At 37.0% G+C, this 20,963-nt stretch overlaps 1 protein-coding gene across 3 annotated transcripts in view; it reads right to left on the bottom strand.

Moving 5' to 3' along the window:
- LOC116163395 (proto-oncogene tyrosine-protein kinase ROS) overlaps positions 1-13,176 on the bottom strand; it is a 106,079-nt gene extending 92,903 nt beyond the window's left edge. For all 3 annotated transcript variants that reach the window (XM_031477289.1, XM_031477290.1, XM_031477291.1), the window contains exon 1: positions 12,858-13,176. In XM_031477289.1, coding sequence (XP_031333149.1) covers positions 12,858-12,980 — 123 coding nt within the window. In that variant the 5' untranslated portion in view covers positions 12,981-13,176. The remainder of the gene's footprint in view (positions 1-12,857) is intronic.
- Positions 13,177-20,963: the final 7,787 nt, after the last annotated feature.

Below are 20,963 nucleotides of genomic sequence, written 5' to 3'. Positions count from 1 at the left end.
GTTTGCAGCAAAATGAGGTGCGACACATGCTTTATAATTTGAACTGGTGTGTCTAATTTTTAACGACCTAGAGAGGCTTTGAAAATCGAAAAACACTGTAAATTATTGGAAATTGTTGAATTACAAAAAATTTGTAAAAGGTAAATACCGACATGTCGGTGTATAATATATCAAAAAGGTAATCAAATCCTACATTTGATTCAATTACAAAATCTTGGTAATTCCATTTAAAAAGGTCAAAACAAGCTACCTTTGCTTGAAATTTTAAAAATTGACGTAGTGATTTATTTAAAACAAAAAATTTTAACTTTGACCGTTCGGCTTATGTTAACACATTTCATGATTGGTAACATTGCAGAGTCACGGTCTTCTTTTTATGTTTGTATATTTGCTTATCTTTTATGATAACTACAATATTCAATTGTTTTTTTTTATTGGGCTTCGACAGCTATGGTCATTAGCTCTTGTTGCTAATTTAGGTGCTATTTGTACCTAAATGTCTATTACCTTCAAGTACGATAGTAGGTTATTTATACGCGACATACTAATAAAATTATCTCGATAATTATCACTAATGTTGTAATTGCTTCTTATAAGTTCTAAATGGCCACATTCTAAAATGAAGTGTACTGCCGTTAATTCGTGTCGACATCTGGCACATATAGGAACTGGTTCTCCCTTCAGTAGGTAAGTATGCGTTACCGAAGTATGGCCTATTCTAACTCTAATTAATTTTGTTATGTCTGTCTGTTCTAGTGAGTCCAGGATTATCCCATTTAGGTATGTATAAGGTTTGATGATTTTAAGGTGAGTATTACACATATCCCAATCATCTTGCCATTTGGAAACAGTTACACGATTATATTTATTTTTTAAATCTTTGTGTTTTATTTTAGGTAGGTACATCGATCGCATTCTGTTTGGTTGCTTCCAGGGCTACCTTGTCAGCTTCCTCATTACGTACCCTGTATGCCCATATGACTGGGAACCCATAGGAAGGTAATATGCTTTCCTTGATTTTCTAAGTATACGATAGATGAATGACACCATTGTGTTATCATATCATTGTCACAGTTTACTATCGTTACTATTATTACTGGATATCTACTTTTTGAAGAAATTACTAATTGCCGCTAAACGACTCATTTTAGATATCATGTGTAATACATAGTCACACTAAAATTGGCCAAGAAATCGAAATATGCAATAATATACAGGAGGTTCTATTTAAAAAAATGCAACTTTGATATAAATCACCCTGTATAACAATTGCAATTTCGTTGAAAATATTTTTATATTAGTAGTCTTATGAGTCCTTCCACATGCCCCGATAATTAATTTTAAATATCTTCCACCCACGGACTAATGATCCACCCTGCATAATCTCACTGAAACCCGCCAATTAATTGTAGTCCATTTTGTAACGCAAAATTAAGCCGGTTTCTTTACAAAGAAACTGTTACTTCCAGGGTTACTTCACATGTTTATTCCAAAATTGTACGTGCGCACGTGTATAAAATACTCTTAAATGAAAAAGGAAATGGAGGCGGTACAATTTACAAATGAAGTAACCGGACTATCCAAATATGCAAATCGCACAAATATATATACACGGAATTCAGGACATCACATTTGAGACCTGTGACCAAATTTTTTTATCAGTGCCGGTGCTTTTTTATTTTACATTTTTACGTAGATACACTGATGGACGGCAAAAAAATAAAGATCAATATAATCCGTTCTATCTATTGTATCTATCGGAATCGAAGCTAATTTCATGTTTGGGCTTCAGGTCATTACTTTGAGCCATGGTGATGGTTTTGAACAGATGTTTAATGTAATATCGTTGGGTGTTAAAAACAGTAAAACGCGCATTACATTTACGGAAACGAAGTACCTATATATTTGGTATGTTCGAGGTTCAAATCACTACTTAGGAATCATCAAATCTCATTCGCAATAATTCGTAATAATTTAATACAAAGTTTCTCGTTAGTTGTTAGAACTCTCATTTGTATGATACCTATTATTACACAGTCGTAAGTTTCTTGTGAGTTAATTATCATTGCAACATATGTTTTATAAAAGCACTACAAAGTAGTGAAACAAAGACATTAGCGTCGATTCCTAGTACAACCTAATTAGTTCAATTAAATTTGTCTAGACTAGCACAGAAGCTACACGATACGTTTAAAATTATTTAAATGGGTATTAATTATAATACGGCATTGTTAATGTACTGATTAATATACTTGTGCCAGTTCGATTCTTTTTATTAAGGATCCTCAGATCCTTTATAGTTTTGTATTGTCGTCCGTCCGTCCGTCCGTCCGTGTGCGCTCTAACTCTTTTTAAAAGTGGCCGATTGTGTTGAAATTTGGTATACGGGTACGTTGGACATTAAGAACGGACGCTATTGATTTTCAGGAAGCTGGTTCAACAGGAACAAAAGTTATACGACTTCGAGTGAATCGGGAACAGGAAAAACTGCGAACTCAATATAATAAAAATTAACATATTTCATTCCCTAGGTCATGTATCGAGTTCGGACTTTCGCTAGATTATTCCCTATGCCTCTTAGATGTGTAACAATTCAATATAACTCTTCTCTGTGGTCTCGGTCAAAAGTTTTAGAGCAAAATGTACCCAAAATTATTCTTTACACATGAATTTAGAGTTGTAAAAGCTTTCAAACGCATTATCTTGATGCTGAAAGAGTTGATAACGTGCACGTTTGATAACCGCATGTGTGTGATTCAAAAATGTTAAATTATTTTTCTGAGGCCACATGGATTTTGATCAAAATATGTCAAAATCGTTAATTATGCACCAAGATCGTTGGGAAAAAGACTACGCGCATTATCTCAATGCCCAAGACATGAATTTGATGCATTTTTGGCGACCACGTGGATTTTGATCAAAACATGTCAAAATCGTTATTTATGCACCAAGATCGTTGGGAAAAGACTAGGCGCATTATCTCAATGCCCAAGACATGAATTTGATGCATTTTTGGCGACCACGTGGATTTTGATCAAAACATGTCAAAATCGTTATTTATGCACCAAGATCATTGGGAAAAAGACTAGGCGCATTATCTCAATGCCCAAGACATGAATTTGATGAATTTTTGGCGAAAACGTGGATTTTGATCAAAACATGTCAAAATCGTTATTTATGCACCAAGATCGTTGGGAAAAAGATCAAGAGCATTATCTCAATGATCTAAACATGAATTTGATCTATTCTTATGGACCACATGGATTTTGATCAAAACATGTCAAAATCGTTATTTATGCACCAAGATCGTTGGGAAAAAACTAGGCGCATTATCTCAATGCCCAAGACATGAATTTGATGCATTTTTGGCGACCACGTGGATTTTGATCAAAACATGTCAAAATCGTTATTTATGCACCAAGAGCGTTGGGAAAAAGACTAAGCGCATTATCTCAATGCCCAAGACATGAATTTGATGCATTTTTGGCGACCACGTGGATTTTGATCAAAACATGTCAAAATCGTTATTTATGCACCAAGATCATGGGGAAAAAGACTAGGCGCATTATCTCAATGCCCAAGACATGAATTTGATGAATTTTTGGCGAAAACGTGGATTTTGATCAAAACATGTCAAAATCGTTATTTATGCACCAAGATAGTTGGGAAAAAGATCAAGAGCATTATCTCAATGATCTAAACATGAATTTGATCTATTTTTATGGACCACATGGATTTTGATCAAAACATGTCAAAATCGTTATTATGCACCAAGATCGTTGGGAAAAAAACCAAGAGCATTATCTCAAAGCCCAAGACATGAATTTGATGCATTTTTGTTAACTATAAAATGTATTTTGTAAGATTAAAATAAATTGTCGTTAAAAGTGATTGTAATACTGAGGATCCTTCGATATTTCGTTGTATCGGTTTATTTTGTTTAACTTTAAAACTGTCGTTTGCAGGATTGCTAACATAATCCAATTAAGCATTTAATTTACAAAATTATTAGTGCACCCAAATGAACCTAGTTCCAAAGATGTAAAACGAAACATTAATGAAAGACAATAGTAATATTAATTCTGCCGGAATATTGCTGCATGGAAAGTTGTATACCTACCAGCTGAATTCATAACTCGAACAACAAAAGTAAGTACATATATACATAGTGTAATGGTATATAGCATACACAGAACAACAAATAACTAATAAACAATAAATAGTCAAACATAAGAACAAATATTGATTTCTGGAAGAACGTAATTTTAACACATTTAAAATGACAACTTTCACTTTTTAAGATACCTGGTATAATTAATTGTAAGTAATTTCAAGAGATACCGAACAATGAAAATGTGAAATGTGTAAAATGCATTTATTATGTATTTGTCCTGGTAAAATTATCTTATAACCAGACATCCAAAGAACTGCCAAAGACGCTCTATAACCATCCTTGGTGGTGCAGGGCGCTCGAAAAGCAGAAAACTCAATTGGGCAAACCGTTCAATAAGGCAAAAGGAAGAACAAAACTACAACCGACTGGGAGGCCTAAATAATGTATATAAGAAGGATGTCAGCAAGTGTCAGAGAGAGGCATGGAAGAGCTATATTACAGCTCCACATAATCCATCTCCTCTGCATCTCGCCTAAGTAAAATCCCATAGGTATTATAACCCAGCTAGCCTCACCACAACCTCTTAGAGACCGCTGGGGTACTGAGAGATGCCTACTTTCCCACTGGTCAGAGGTAATAGTACGTCAGCTGACTGCCAAAAAACGCGATGATGGTGTAATGTATCCCGTTTTGAATTTTGAATAACAATGCTACCTAATGCTCATTAACGATCAAGTGAAATGACGTTTTCCTTGTGACGCATATGGCAGAAAAATTAACTGTTTATTGCAATGAAAAAACGTGTTTTGCAATGATGGGTATCACAAATGCTGAGCGTGACAAACGGTATTTCGTAAAAAAATCCAACGCAAAATTATCGGCATACGTATAGCGTGGGGCATAGGAGTTGGCACCTGTATGCGCCTATATACATACATAAACAATGGAGAGAGATGAAATTGTTTTCATTCACAAACCTGGCAGAGGTCATTACTCCACACCTAAGGCATATCGTCGAATCAGCTTAGTTAGATACTTGAAAAATTGTGCGATAGATACATAAGGGACACGGCGCTAATACAGCTTCCGCTGCACCCTAACAGACACGCATGCTCTCCAGGAAGATCTACAAAGTCAACCCTACACTGTGTCGTTAAGCGGATTGGAGATCGCTGGACTATATAAACAGTCCACACTGAGAGTATTCATAGATATAGCATTAGCAGGGGCATTTGACAAAACTACCTTAGAAACAATAGAAGCTTCATTACGCACAGTAGTGAGAGGATGCCCCCAAAATGGGGTAGATCACCACTTCTGTTTAACATAACTGTAAACGGCCTCCTTTGTCGCCTCAACGACAGCGGTTACTATATGCTGGAATATGCGCATGATGTATCCATAAGAATAACCGTTAAATTTCAAGCTACTCTATGCAGTCTGATGCAATCAGCTCTCAGAGTAACCGAAGAATCGTGTAGGAAACAGTACTTGTCCATCAACCCGACAAAAACGGAGCAAGTTCTCTTCACAAGAAAAAGAAAGATAGGCGTCTTCGAGCTCCCCTGCTGTTCCAAAAACACCTCCAATTTTCGGCATCACACTTGACAACAAACTGAATTGGAGCAAACATATCCAGCTCAAAGCGGAAAAAGCAAATATGGCTTTCTGGCAACGTCGTCGCGCAATTGCTAGACTTTGGAGACTATCCCCGAAAGTTACGCTGTGGCTGTACACTGCCGTGATTAGACCCATGTTCTGTTATAGAGCAAATGTCTGGTAGACTACAGCCAGACTCTCCACAACCACAGCACTTCAACTTCCACGGGCGCAATGCGAACAACCCCCACAGCCGTCATGGAAACCCTTCTGGGTCCGCCTCCACTAGATCTCCACGTGAGAGAGCGGGCTATACTGGCACCCTTGCCTATGAAAACTAAGGGGTTTTATTAGATTTTTCCAACCCTTCCGGTAAGAAAAATTAAATTATTCTTACAGCCCCCGAATGCTCTCATTCCAGGGAAGAAGGGAGTCAATATTTTGATATTTCGGCGCTGTTAATTAATTATTAAGCAATTTAGATTTCCATAATAAGCGAAAACCAGGATAGAAACGTGTTCCACATGGTTTATACGCTATCAGTATTGCAGACATGCCGGAGTGTAGATAATGACAACAGTTGTTGCGCCGGAAAATTCCTTTCTACGTTTTCTCGTAATTGTTTTCAATAGAAGCCGCTACGTTGACCGTGCTCAATTGTTTTTCGTCCGCTAGAAAATTTGACGGTTGGGCTTTAATTTTGTTTTAGTTACCGAAGTGACCCCCGCCATTTGCTGGATCCGAGCGCCGGATACCTGGAGCTACGAGCTACGGGTTCTGCGATTGAGAGTACCCCCCCCCCCCCTGAGGCTACCGAGACCGACCTACTAGTCCTCGGCTACCGCAAGCGCGAGATCTTCGCTTGGTGGCGCTCGAGTCCATCCGCCCGTCCGTTCAGCCGTTTTCCGCCACCGTTTCGCCGTCTTCCGCCGCCACCTGGTTGTCGCCGACTACCGCTATGGATTGCCATACAATTTGTAATAATAATAATATTAATTACGGGATTAATTATGAATGAATTAATTTTTAACGACTAACTGATCTACAAATAGTATCTCAGAGTGTATAAATTTAAGCACCTAGTATATTTGCATAATTATTACCCAAGAATCATTATATTATTATTTTTATTTATTATTATGAAAATGAGTTCATTAACCGGTTTGCATATTAACGATCAACATAACTGAAGGTATACTTTTACTTTCTTTCGGTAGTACTGTAGTACAGTTAGATAAGCAAGGAAAAATGCGTGCGTTCTAATTTGTAATCGCCGTTACATGCCTGTAGAAGGGCGCGTAAGTGGAATGCATTAGGAAGAGTTTGAGCGTCCACTTGCTTAAAAAATTCTTTGAAGTGGTCGTTAAGAGTGCTTTGTGTTGTTAACAAACGATCGAGCGGCGCCACTGTCTTCAAATTGAAATACTTAACGTAGAGTGACAAAATAATCTTAAACGTATTATTACCCATAAACTTAATAGGCATTGCAATTACTTAATTTTGCAATTGTTAAAAATACTATTTCAAGTAAATGCAATGTAACATTTAGCAGTTTTGCGAAATATTTTGTGGAGAAGAAAACTGGAGTTCTGTTGGATTTGATGGGACAATAAATAACAGGTAGTGATGTCGTAATAACGGTCCCATTCACAACATAATCCATAATTTATTTTCAACGAACGAACGATGTACCTATGGGCACATATAGCCATTAGATACATAATTCTGCTAATTTTCTTACTCGCAAATCAAAGCGCTACCAATTCCAATCGATTTCAAAGTAACACGTTTCTAAACCTACTTAAAAAAACACAAAACACGTACCTAGTAAATACTTGTAAACAATTGCCACGTTCTTTTATGTTTATGCCTCGGTTTATGCATATGGAGTAAGACATCAGAATTCAATGCCATATAACGATTTAAGAAATATAGGGCTTCCATATATAGTTAAGAGCGGATCATACAGTTTATGCATTTAATGTCCAATTGCCATGTAATTGGCAAACAACACTTAAATTAACTTCTGTGTCAACACAATCGTGCTGGTGCGCACTTAATTAATGATCTCCTGTTTCTGAATAGCTTTATTCCAAGGGGTTAATTTGACCCGAAGATAATTCCCAAAATTAATTTTAACTTCACATAACCCGCATCTACATGAGGTTAATTAATTTTTTTAACTGATTGGATAGGCTAGGTTTATATATCGAAACAATACTAACACGTTTTTTTATTAGCAATTTTGTACGTCACACGAAACACCAATCGATAGAACATAAGATTATTGTCCTCACATAATATACGCTTTCGCCCATTCATAATATAAACGAGATTGGTCTGCACCCAGATCAAATATAACAGGATCGATATTGAGATATAAGAGTACATAAACATAAACATAAACTGTATCGTTAATGCCGACTTTACTTATTATTTATTTATTTATTTTATTTATTTATACTTTACACATAACTATTGGGCGAATACTTTTATTGCTAGTTTCAGACGAGTCATGTTTCTTGTCTTAAGCAGGCCTTCCACGTGCATGCATTTCATCGAACTTGGAGTGTACACTCCTGCAAACAGACCAAGTTCCAACGTGGAAGGGGTCACCGCGCAAAGTTTGCATCGTTCTTGGTGCGGAGCGAAGAGTTTTGCCAATCCTAAATTCTTGGCGCGGAGCGATGGTGGGCGCGCGCGTGGATGTGGTTGTCGCTCCTAGAGTTAAGACATAAGTGAGATAGATTTACGCATTGTAGTATGAGGAACCGAAAACGCATGTTCGTTGTTTTCGCGTGCACAATTGTACCTGTATTTGTTCGCCAAGTTTGTACGAACCATGTGCGGACGTGGAAGTGGTGTTTCAACATTCTGTTCCAAGTTCGAAGACATGGCGTTAATTCAAAGTTCGATGAAATGACTGCACGTGGAAGGCCTGCTTAAAGTTTTTGCATACAGCACGCTGCACATTCAATGGAGTAACAGAGCCCATACTGTGGCACGGAACGTGAATGCAGAATTTTTGTTTTTTAAATTTTGTTTCACATTGTATATATTTTACCCAGTAGTTTTAGTTTCACTAGTGTAGGTAGGTTGATAATGATTATACATATAGGGACAAGTTAGAGAGCATTTAAACCGATATTTAAACTAAAAGAACAACAGAAACAGAAAATCCATCAAAACCACAATAATGAAAATCATCCTAAACAAATCCGATTACGACTACCTACTTACAGAAATTCACTATGAGTCGGAGGAAAGGAAACAAGAAAGGGAAATCATTAAATACGTTCCGAACAGTTTACAGAACAATGATGTACAACAATGAAAGAGAACACAATGGAAATTGAAATTGAAAGGCAGAGTAAAGCAGAAACAAACCTTAAACAATGAATAGGTTTATCTAATGAAAAATATACACGAGTAAAAAGGTTTTTGCTCTAATGCGAGTATTTCAGCGCATGTTCCATGCATTCATCAGTATTTCCCAGAAGGCCATAGCTATGTGCGCAATGTTTTTCTTTACTAGAGGAATCTATGGTTAAAATTTCAAAGAAATATCTCCATACATAAGAAGTTGGCATTGCGCAGTTTGCGCATGCGCACATTCATTTTTCTGGGCTCGGGTGCCAGAGCTATAAGCTACTGACTTCAAAAAGAACGAACTAAATATAATGAAAACTGTAGGAGTAGTTACGGCTTCGGGCGGACGGATAAAGAAAGTGGTTGCATACTCGAGTTGCAACGAGGGTTGCAATAGCGTACCCATATTCGTTGCGAATGCGCTAAAAGGGGAAAAGAAGGAGAAAAACACGTCAGGAAATTTTCTCAAAAATTTGCTAATCAATGCCATGTGTATGAGGAGCACGCCGTCTCGAACGTAATATTTTCCTGATACAAGATTGGTAAACATTAGGGCGTTGAAATATTGTATTCTAAAATATTTAATGTTTAATGTAATATCCTAAAAATTAGCAATAAGGATGTTCTCAATCGCGTCAATACAGCAAGTGGGTGCCCCCTGTAGTAAGCTATTATAACGATCCGATTGAAAACAAGTATAAATTGTGCACAACTCTTGTGCAGATAAAGCGCATTTTTTTTAACCGAAATAGCTTTTGTTTTGACATCACCAATGGATATATTTCTGGCAGACGTCTCAATCGCCCTTTGTGAGTACCCTCTTCCGACAATCCGTTCTTGAGGTATAAGGGAATATACCCGATCCCGATAAGAGGTCGAGGAGGAGGGCTATGGTTGGTAGAAATTAATTCCTATGTCCTTTAGTGAAAAAGTTGCAGTGTAAGAGGTCATTTACGCGCTGCGTGACATTAAGGAGGGAAAAAGACTGGAGTTAAATACAGCTGCCAAAAATAGCAACCAAAAATATAAACATTTATTGAGGTGTACAGGGTGTAGAATCGGTTTACGCACCATAAGGATTTCAATGCTAATTTCTTTATATCGAAATATTTTCTCCCCTAATTGATTTACAGCAAAGTTGTAAATAGGTTTCTTGTAGCTTGAAAAATTCTGCGTCTGCTTATATCTTCATTTATTAAGGATCCTCAGATCCTTTATAGTTTTGTATTGTCGTCCGTCCGTGTGCGCTCTAACTCTTTTTAAAAGTGGCTGATTGTGTTGAGATTTGGTGTACGGGTACGTTGGACATTAAGAACGGACGCTATTGATTTTCAGGAAGCTGGTTCAACAGGAACAAAAGTTATAGGACTTGGAGTGAATCGGGAACAGGAAAAACTGCGAACTCAATATAATAGAAATCAACATATTTCATTCCCTAGGTCATGTATCGAGTTCGGACTTTCGCTAGATTATTCCCTATGACTCTTAGAACTGTAACAATTCAATATAACTCTTCTCTGTACTCTAGGTCAAAAGTTTTAGAGCAAAATGTACCCAAAATTATTTTGTACACATGAATTTAGAGTTGTAAAAGCTTGCAAACGCATTATCTTGATGCTGAAAGAGTTGATAACGTACACGTTTGATAACCGCATGTGTGTGATTCAAAAATGTTAAATTATTTTTCTGAGGCCACATGGATTTTGATCGAAATATTTCAAAATCGTTATTTATGCACCAAGATGGTTGAGAAAAAGACCAGAGCATTATATCAATGACCAAAACATGAATTTGATCTATTTTTTGGCGACCACATGGATTTTGATCAAAACATGTCAAAATCGTTATTTAAGCACCAAGATCGTTGGGAAAACGACTAGGGGCATTATCTCAATGCCCAAGACATGAATTTGCGAATGAATTTGATGCATTTTTGGCGACCACGTGGATTTTGATCAAAACATGTCCAAATCGTTATTTATGCGCCAAGATCGTTGGGAAAAAATGCCCAAGGCATGAATTTGATGCATTTTTGTTAACTAGAAAATGTATTTTGTAAAATTAAAATAAATTGTCGTCAAAAGTGATTGTAATACTGAGGATCCTTCGATATTTCGTTGTATCGCTTTATTATTTTTCAATTCTGGGGATGGAAAAGGAGTAATGTCGGACTTACTCCTTTTAAAACAACTAAAGAGCCTGCTCCAGAAGTACTTCTGAAATTCATTTCATGCAAGTGTAAAAAAGGATGCGTCTCAGCATGCGGCTGCAGAAAGGCGGGTTTGAATTGTTCCATAATTTGCATGTACTGCACGGGAAATTCTTGCAAAAATATGGCGGAAATTTTAAACGACTCGGATGACGAAGATCCAGATGATATCATTTTATTGCCGACGTTTGATGATATAGAGAGACGAAGATTCCGGACAAGATGAATCAGATGTAGAAAAAACACGAACAAAACCAGTATGAACCTAAGCGAACCTGGTCCATCCAGAGTATTGCGACGAAGACAAAAATAATTGTTTAAAACATTAAAATGTGGATTACTAAAATCACCCTTATTTATATCAACGCAACTCAGGAAATATTGATCCCAGAAAAAAACCTCAGACAAAAGAGAGAATGTTCTTAGCTACAATTTTTGTAATAGCCATTTTTGGTCTAGAAGGTACCGAAAAATAGATATCATGAAAAAACTGATTTTAGGCGCCATTTTTTCAATATGGTGGCGCTAGCGGCGGCTTGCCGAGGTCGCAAATCATACACGTAACAGAGGTTAAATATATGTACCTAATTGACTGCCAAGTTTCAAAACTCCTGTATTTTTTCCCAGGTAAAGCACTTTTGAGGCCCTCATTGCTAGGCACAAGTACAAGATAACGACTTAAGCTTGATATGCCTACACATTGTGTATAGTTACAGTTACATTTGCAAAAAATCATAAGTACCTAGGTACTTCCAATTTTCCAAGACAAACAATCTCCGAGTGACTGAAATGAAGCATAGCACCATTGAATGATAATGATAGGAGTGTTTAAATCTGTGATGATAGTACCTAAAAATGACGTCACTTGAAAAACCCCACAATTTATTGCTGCTCTATTATACGTACCTATCTCGGTACCTCTTATTACTAACAGCAATTTTATTTCAATTTTAAATGACAAAAAATTCAGTGAAATTGCTCTATTCTGACGTATTCGGGATTTGGCATGAACCTATTCCCAGGAGGGGAGTACAAAAGGGGGGTTTAGGGACTCAAGTCTCTCCCGAAAGATTTTTGGTTTAAAATTGTACCTATATTGGCCCGGTCAGCTTTTTACAGGCACCGAAAGGTATTCCCACCTGTTGCCGTGGGGATGCCTAATAATATGGTACTTTGATTCAACTAACGTTTAGGTAAATCGGTTCGAACAGAGGCCCAACGTTCAAAAAAACTGGTTGCCTTTTGCCTAAAGGCTGTGGCCTCGTGAAGAAACATTAATTATAAGTACACACGATCTAAACAACATCGATAAACTTAAAAAGAGGTTATCATGTCAATATTTTTTGCGAGTCATACAAATCGCATATTTTGAGACGATCTGCGCGGGAAAGTGATATAGCGCACCTCTGCTATGCTATAATAAGTACTTATATATTCAGAAAATTATCTGGGAAATTGCGCACCTAGGCGGCAATACATAAAGTGCGAGGATATTAAATGGAACTATAGTCTTCAAATATTGGATATACTAAACGCACAATTTTGTTATAGCTAATGTTAACATACCTGCAAAGAGCATCGTCTAATACAGTATTGTTCCACCTCAACATCCAAAAGTTCAGACGCAAATGAAACAAAATTTTGAACACTGTACAAAACAATCAGTACTTGCAAATACAACGTGTGCATCTTTAATTTATTTTAATTGGAACATAACGATACTTAAACGTATTCACTCCGTCAACAGTTGCAAAAAAATATGACAAATTAGGTAAAACAATTTATTAGTGCAGTCATACAATTAAACGATACCGCGAAACTAAAAACGTATAAACGCAAAACAAAAGTTACAACGACAAACACACTCCCATAAAGTTACAACTTGACTGACGTTTAAAAGAGTACAGTGGGCGAGTGTTGCGAACGCCCCCTCCATACTTAAAACAAGTGCATGAATGAATGAAAAGTAATTACACCCTCAACTCAAATAAAGCTTAACTACTTCCGTTTGTTGGTAATTGTTTAATTATTTATGCTTTAGATACAATAAAAAAATCAGCGTTTGTATAATACATAATAGGTACCTATTGGAATTTAAATTTAAATTTTAAATTAAAATCTAGGGGGTTAATTTTATAGCGTTCTCGTGAGAATACCCCACCGCACCGCATTGTTTATTAGGTAAATAGATTAAGATCTATACAGGTTTCTTTTAGGAAATTTAGCAATTTTTGAGCAGGTTATACCAAGTACGTAAGCTTTAGGAGGCCGTGAAGGCAATTTTCATTCAATTACGCCAGTGTAAGTTGTAACGTGTACTACCCGTTACTTTTTAGCAGTGGCGTATTTACGGGGGGGGGGGATGAAGGGGATATATCCCCCCCCCCAGAAGAATTGAGTTATCATCATAGCTATTAGGTATTTAGGTAATACTCCGCTATCCGCTCCGCCCACTTTAAAATAAAGGCAATAATATATAGGTATATATAGAGAGCAATTTTGGTTTTGGTTAAAGTCTAAAGTCACTAAAATCTAAATATTCTGTAGTATTCAGTATTCACTATTCAGTGAGTGATCAGCGTTGGCAGTCAACGATTTGGCTATTCGGCATCGATCGGCAATTCGCTACATTGATGCCCAAAATAACAAATAGGTATCAGGTACTTAGTACTGCTACTGAGGTGAGGTACCTGGGTCCTGCCTTTCACAAAATGACGAAAATAAGAATTTTAAATTTTAAAAACAGGAATTTTTTTGCCCATACCTTTTGATTGAGGCGTCTAATCGAAAAAGTACGAATCGTTTTGGATTCTACGCACACAAATTAATAAGAAAAAGTTTTTTCCCGAGAAATTTTGGTGCAGTCGATTTTTGGTAAAAAAGGAAGGTTATACACTGCCTTTTTTTGCCCCGAAAAAAAAATTGTCTCAGATCGACCGGAAAAAAATATTTTCTTATAGAATGTGGCCTGTAGAATCCATAATTTCAAACAGTTCCAACTTCCAAGATCGGAATTCGGACTACTAGATCAAAAGTTACAGCCCTTTGAATTTTTTGTCGAAATTGGTTTTGTGCCCATAAATATACCTATTATTCAAAGTTTTCGTTGACTAATTAAAGCAAAAGCAATAAAGGGGCCTGTCAGTAGTAAGAAATAAAATACCGTTCTAATCTAATCTTTTTCGCCTGTACAATAATAAATAGATAAATAACCAGCATAAACTACCAGCATCAGCAACCTGCAACCCAATTTCTATTTCTTACCCCCCCCCCCTCCCCCTTCTAGTACGCACTGGGTGACTGTATGTGCCACGAACTTGTTTAATCCCCCCCAGAATAAATTTCTACGTACGCCACTGATTTTTAGCGCAATTTCCAAATGGAAAATAAACGCTATTGTCCATCCGTCGTTTCGTCTGTACCACTACTAGTCCTCCAGTTTAAGCTTTTTCGTTGTGGTTTCATTGGGTATAGCGTTTTTTGGACATGTTAAAATTTCATCAAATGACGTTTTAGATCATTTTCAGCAACTTTTCATACGTGCGTACGTTTTCGAGGTAAGTACATAATAGCTCGCTCGACGGATTTAGTTCAAATTCTGGATATGTTAAGTTTATTAGGCATACTGAAACGAAAAATAACGAGCCGAATTTTGAAAAAAAATTTTGGAGCGCTGCCAACTTTTTTTTTCAAATGGCAACCTAAAATTTTTTGTTATTCGAAAGACCTTATTTTTCTGTGTACAACCTATAAAAATTGTGTATGGTTTTATTACAAAAAAAAACAGAAAAAAAATGTCAAAGTTTGGCAACACTAAATTAATTCTTTTTTTTTTAGCAAAAGTTAAAAAAATCGTTAAGCCGCTTGTGAGTAAGAGACGAAGAGTGCACTTTCAAATTTGTTTTTTCAATTTTAATAGCCCTTATGGACATTTCATGCCTTAACGAGAATACAAACATGAATAATTTTTAATTTCTGATCGAATGACGCCAATACCAAGTTTGTAAGTGGTGTAGTTCCGGAGCCTTTCCGACTCAAACAGACAGAAAGATCGCAAAAGTGCACTTTTTAAATTTGAAAGTGAAAGTGCACTAAAAAGTTTCATTCGATTCAAAAAATCCCTTTCGGCTCGACCGATTAGGTGTAGGTGGATTTCTTGTACCCGTAGAAGATGACCGTTCTTCGGTTCATATCTAAAACGTGCCCGTGCGGAAACGATGTTATTCGATACCTCTTAGCGAGCCTAACCCAACGATGTCCATGAACGTATTGTCTAAGATGTACGATTGTACGGCTCACCCAGTAGCATACGGGGTCTCCTAGACATGCGCACTGGATGTCATTCTATAGCCCTCGTCGATACAGATCGAATGGCACCACGTGCGCATGTCTCGGATTTCCGGAACTCCAAGTAAACTACCGCGCATCGTAGACATGCGCACTACATGTCGTTCGGTAGCTCTCGTCCAGACATATTGAATGACACCCTGTGCGCATGTCTCAGATACGGTTCGCCAAGTAGCATCCGGAGTATCCTACACGTGCGGACCCGATGTGATTCGGTAACACTCTATGTGACTAATCGAATGACATTCTAATTTCCGGAACCCCAAGTAGGCTTTCGCGCGTCCTAGGAGATGCCTAAAGGGCACTGTGAATTTTGATTCGATTGGACCCAAATTTCAATAGCGTCTTATATGGATAGCTAATCCCAATTTGAATTTCATTCAATTCGGTTTACAACTAACGAAGTTGCCAAAAGGGCCTTCCTTATTTGTTGGCGTGCTTTGTCAATTCACGAACTCGAATCTACAAATTTGATAAAAAATACGCCTGTACAATTTCATCGCAACTGGCCAACTTTTTCTAAAAATGTACGATTTTTGCGTTTTTTTTGACGTTTTTTCGATTTTAATAGCCCTTATGGACATGTTATACCTTAACGAGAATAAACAAATGAAATAACTGATGGAATGACACCAATTCCTGTAAGTCTGTAAGTGGTGTAGTTCCGTACCCTTTGTGATTCAGACAATAGCAAACAGACACATAGACAGACAGACAGATTGCATTTTTTTAAAAGTGAAGTGCACTGAAAAAGAGATACAACCGCACGCGATCATCCATCCGAGTACTAACCTCTCCTTGCAGCACCTTTGATGGTCATGACTTCAAAACGTAGAACAAAAACTAGTCGCGAAGTAGGCTTCCGGCTGCACAAACGAAACTTCTTCAATCTTCAAACTCTAACGAAAACTATCAATGCTGGTTATGGCTTCAAACGAGTAACTAGTCGTAAATCAACGAAACCGTTGAGTGACGAAACGTAGTACGGCGTAAACTCTGGCTAAAAGCTGATTTAAAACTTCAACGAAACGTAATTCTGCGTTCAACGGAACGTAGTTCAGTGCTGAACTTGGCCAAAAGCGGTTTAAAACTTCTATGAAACGCAGTTCTAAAAGCTAAAAGCGATGCTTTTCCTCTTAACGTCCTATTTAAAGCGATAACCCTTCTTCCGAAAATCAAAATTACAACAACCAATAATACACAGTTGACAACAAAGACTATCCCCTCAACGTACGTTAGTAGCCCAAGAAAAATTAAGGTAGATTAATTTTTATAAATCAATTTCTTTTTTTTTTTTGGGGGGTTGGATCCATCGTTCCTCGAAATGGGGGTTGAAATATATTGTGTGATCAAAACTCTCTAAACCTTCCCCATATAGTTTTTATCCGGTATACCGGATTGTCAATCATTTCTAGACATGCCATCTGCATGATCTCGAATTTAAACTTACTTAAATAATTTAAATATGTAGTCATCTCAATAGTTTTCAAAATTTTTATAAGTTTATTTTTTCCCCCGGTTCTTTTGAAATGTGTTAAATTCAACTTTCAACTTTTAATGTAATAATAATTCAATCCTCCGGTTGGTTGTCTTAATTACAAGGCTTGATATAATTCGTTTTGAAACTTAGGACAACCTTTCCGGTTTAACCACCCTTCAGGTTTTTTCACTTGGCTTCGGCCAGTTAATAATTAAAAACAACATGTTCGTCTTATTCGTCTTCAACGTTTGTAACCTACCATTTTCCTATTAAATTTCACATCGCCTGATGATGGCAGTACGCCGAAACTATAGTCGCTTTTATTTTTAAAAACTTCAACGAATTAAAACTATATGGGGAAGGTTTAGAGAGTTTTGATCACACAATAAATCAATTTCTTATCAGACATTAAGAAATAAACCCAAATTTAATTTCTAGGAAAAATAAAATTTCATCTCTTAACTACACAGAAAAGGCGATAAATTACATCCACCTGTCAATTAAATTAAGCAAGACCAAAAAAATTCCCAGAAATTTCTACGTTAAATAATATAAAAATGTAAACAAAAACAACCTTGACCGTTTTCTCGTATGATACAAGTAATCCCCATACCGTTACATAGACCAAATTAATAAAATTTAATTACAAAAGTTAATTACATAAGGAGACCGCCCTTGTCCGCCTTAATTAAGATCCGAAAATTTCATCCTGCCAGACGAAATAAACACAGCAATATGTAGACAATAAATGAATCATTAGTAATAAACACAAACAAAAGTTAAAAAAAAGCGCTAACAGTCGTTAGACAACAACATGGAGTATTTAGGAAAGAATGTACTATCTGTTAGAAGTTAACAGGTTAACTGAGAGCAGTCGAATCTCTCCTCTGTACTGGGGAGTTTTTGCCGTGATAATAAATAAAGGAAAAGAGCCAGCTGGGTTTTTGTATTTCGTCAAATAACAGATATTGAGGTGACTCTCTTATCCAAAACGCATAGATCAAAGATGGAAACGCCCGTCGTTTTGACATGAAAGTAAAGTAAGATGGCTCTGCTTATATTCTTTTTCGGCCAACTGTAAGTATTAGTCCAGGGAATAGAGTTTTAACTTGCAAAATGAGAAGTAGTTCCGGTTTCTTTTGCATGTCATAGACAGCCATCTGGTGGTTAAGAATCTAAGTTTTCGACCTCCCACCCCTTGTGCTTCCCTCGTACCATCCCCAAAACCCCCAAAATTTGGTTGGTTATTCTTAGTTTATCAATCATATCTTTTTAATGGTTTATTTTAGAAAAAAATATTGTTATCAGAAATTGTAGATCATAAAATTCTACATAACTTTCATCATTGAATATCCAACTCCTCTTCAATGCTTTCATATACACTACTTTTTTGTGAAATGTTTATTAAAAAAGATATAGAGCTAGAGTTGGTTATATTTTTAAAAATTCTGAAATTTCTATGTAGATATTTTAAGCAAATTTTATAGTGCAGCGGAGACCCGCGAAATCGTTCAAAAAATTTTTTCGGAGTAGAAAGAATTGGGACCCACCCCATTTTGTTCAGAAATGTTTGAACCTTCAGAATCTCGCTTTACGACATTTTCCCGTGGTCCTGACAAAAGTTATAGGCCGCTAAAGTTGAACTTTACTCATTTTCGCGCGCGCGACTAGACCACCGAAAAGTATTTATTTTCTTAACAACTAAACGATATAGATCAATAAGTCCTTTTGTAAATGAAAGTACCGGGGGCGTAACAAAAATTAAATGTTTCATTTTTATTGTTTCCTTTGGTGTGGAGACCAGTGGATACTATAATGGGTTTCGTGTGCTGGTATGATCTGAAGGACGTATTTTCGTTTTCATGTGATTTTTATCGTATTAATGACAAATAATCCAACAATATGTAGGGTTCTATAAAATTTCTTTGTGTGCGGGTGGAGAGGATCTGACGCTGCGGTCCCTTTACGAAAAGGAACAGTGTACAAATATTTTCGACGAAACGGAACGATATTGTAATACTTTTTACCAACCGGAACAGCGTTCCGGCTCGTTCCGGTCCTTTCCGAGCCCTGGTACCAACTGAAAATTGGATTCTAAACAAATTCATTTCTATGAGCTCGAGCAATAGTTGACGAGATAATTGGAAGTCAAATGCGAAAAAAACTGCATTTTTCCATTTTTTCTTGTTTTTTTTTGTGTATAGCAATATGTTCCGGGAGCTTCCGGGCAGTGAACTAAATAGAATACACTTGGTTTCGTTGTGTGAAATGCCAACATCCAGTTCAGAATACTTTTGGAGCTAATTTGACTGGACTAAGTTGACCCTACACATTGACATAAAATAAAGTTCGTTAAGTGCTCCCTCCCCTAATCAAAAAAATTTGTGATGGTATTATCACAGATACATATAGGTAGGCAAGGCCGTGCGAGGGGGAGGGGCGAGGGGGGCCCAGGCCCTGGACGCCAAGTCTGGGGGGCGCTGAAGTCGCCCGTCGTCGCCTTCGTCGGGAGCGTCAAAGGCGCGAGTGAAAGATTTACCTCGAATTATATAAACGAATCCGTACCACTTCAGTCCCGCGGTATATAATATACTATTGTGTTTTACAGTTTGCAAAGACGGAATCTGTTGTTACTGTGCAACGTGCGTTCCGGATTAAGTTCGGTTGTGCTCCTCCAGGTGATAACAACATTCGCAGATGGTATCATCAGTTTCAAGACACTGGCTGCCTTTGTAAAGGCAAGAGTACGGGACGACCACGAACTAGTGAAGAGAGCGTTGAGCAAGTGCGTAATTCGTTGACGCGTAGCCCTATGAAATCCGTTCGGAAGGCTAGTCGTGAATTAGCAATTCCTGTGACGACTGTTTGGAGAGTTTTACGGCGACGCTTAGAGCTACGTCCTTATCGTTTGCAGTTGTTACAGGCTCTGAAGCCTACCGACCATCTTTTACGTGCCAACTTCGCTAACGACATGTTGTTGCATGACAATGAAGATTTTCTGGATCTTGTCGTCTTCAGTGATGAATCGACCTTTCACCTTTAGTGGTCGACTTAACACCCATAATGTTAGGATTTGGGGCTCAGAAAATCAGAAGTTTGGGAAGAACTAGCATACCGTCTTGACGTATGCCAAGTGACGAATGGTGCTCACATTGAACACTTGTAGGCTATAATGTAAAACTGTTTGAGTTTCTCTTTCATTTGATATAACAATTGTGGCTGTAAGTTTGATGTATTAAATATTATAACATGTTAAAACCCCTCTATTCATTTTGAAACACGCTGTATAAGCAACTCTGAAGCTCTATATCGTTTTTAATAAAATTTCACAAAAAAGTAGTTTATATCAAAGTTGTGTAGAATTTTATAGTCTACAATTTGTGATAACAGTATTTTTGGTAAAGTAAACCTATAAAAAGATATGATTGACAAACTAAAAAACCAACCAAATTTCTTTGGTTTTAAGGGTGGTACGGGGGAAGCACAAGGGGTAGGAGGTCAAACACTTGGATTCTTAACCACCAGATATTCTTTCATGATATTTAAAAAAATTGGAACTACTTCTCGTTTTGCAGGAAATGGTCCATTTCCCGGACTATATAGGGTGTGAAAATTACAGTGCCAGGTGGAGGATCCTAAGAACATTATAAGCATTGAATACACTGCGTATGATCAATGCTTACAAGGTGAAAAGAGAAAGCGAACTCATGAGTCAAGTGCTGGAAGAGGATAGAAATGGATGAGAATGATTTTAGGAAAAACGAAAAAAAAAATACATAAATTTTAGATTTGGTTTTGTATTTAAATTATTGTAAAAAGTTTTTGCCATTTGGCGTTAATAAAAT

Source organism: Photinus pyralis, unplaced genomic scaffold (genome assembly GCF_008802855.1).
Source record: "Photinus pyralis isolate 1611_PpyrPB1 unplaced genomic scaffold, Ppyr1.3 Ppyr1.4_LG2, whole genome shotgun sequence".
In the NCBI taxonomy this organism is placed as follows: Eukaryota; Metazoa; Arthropoda; class Insecta; order Coleoptera; family Lampyridae; genus Photinus; species Photinus pyralis.
This window is presented reverse-complemented; position numbering and strand designations above follow the sequence as displayed.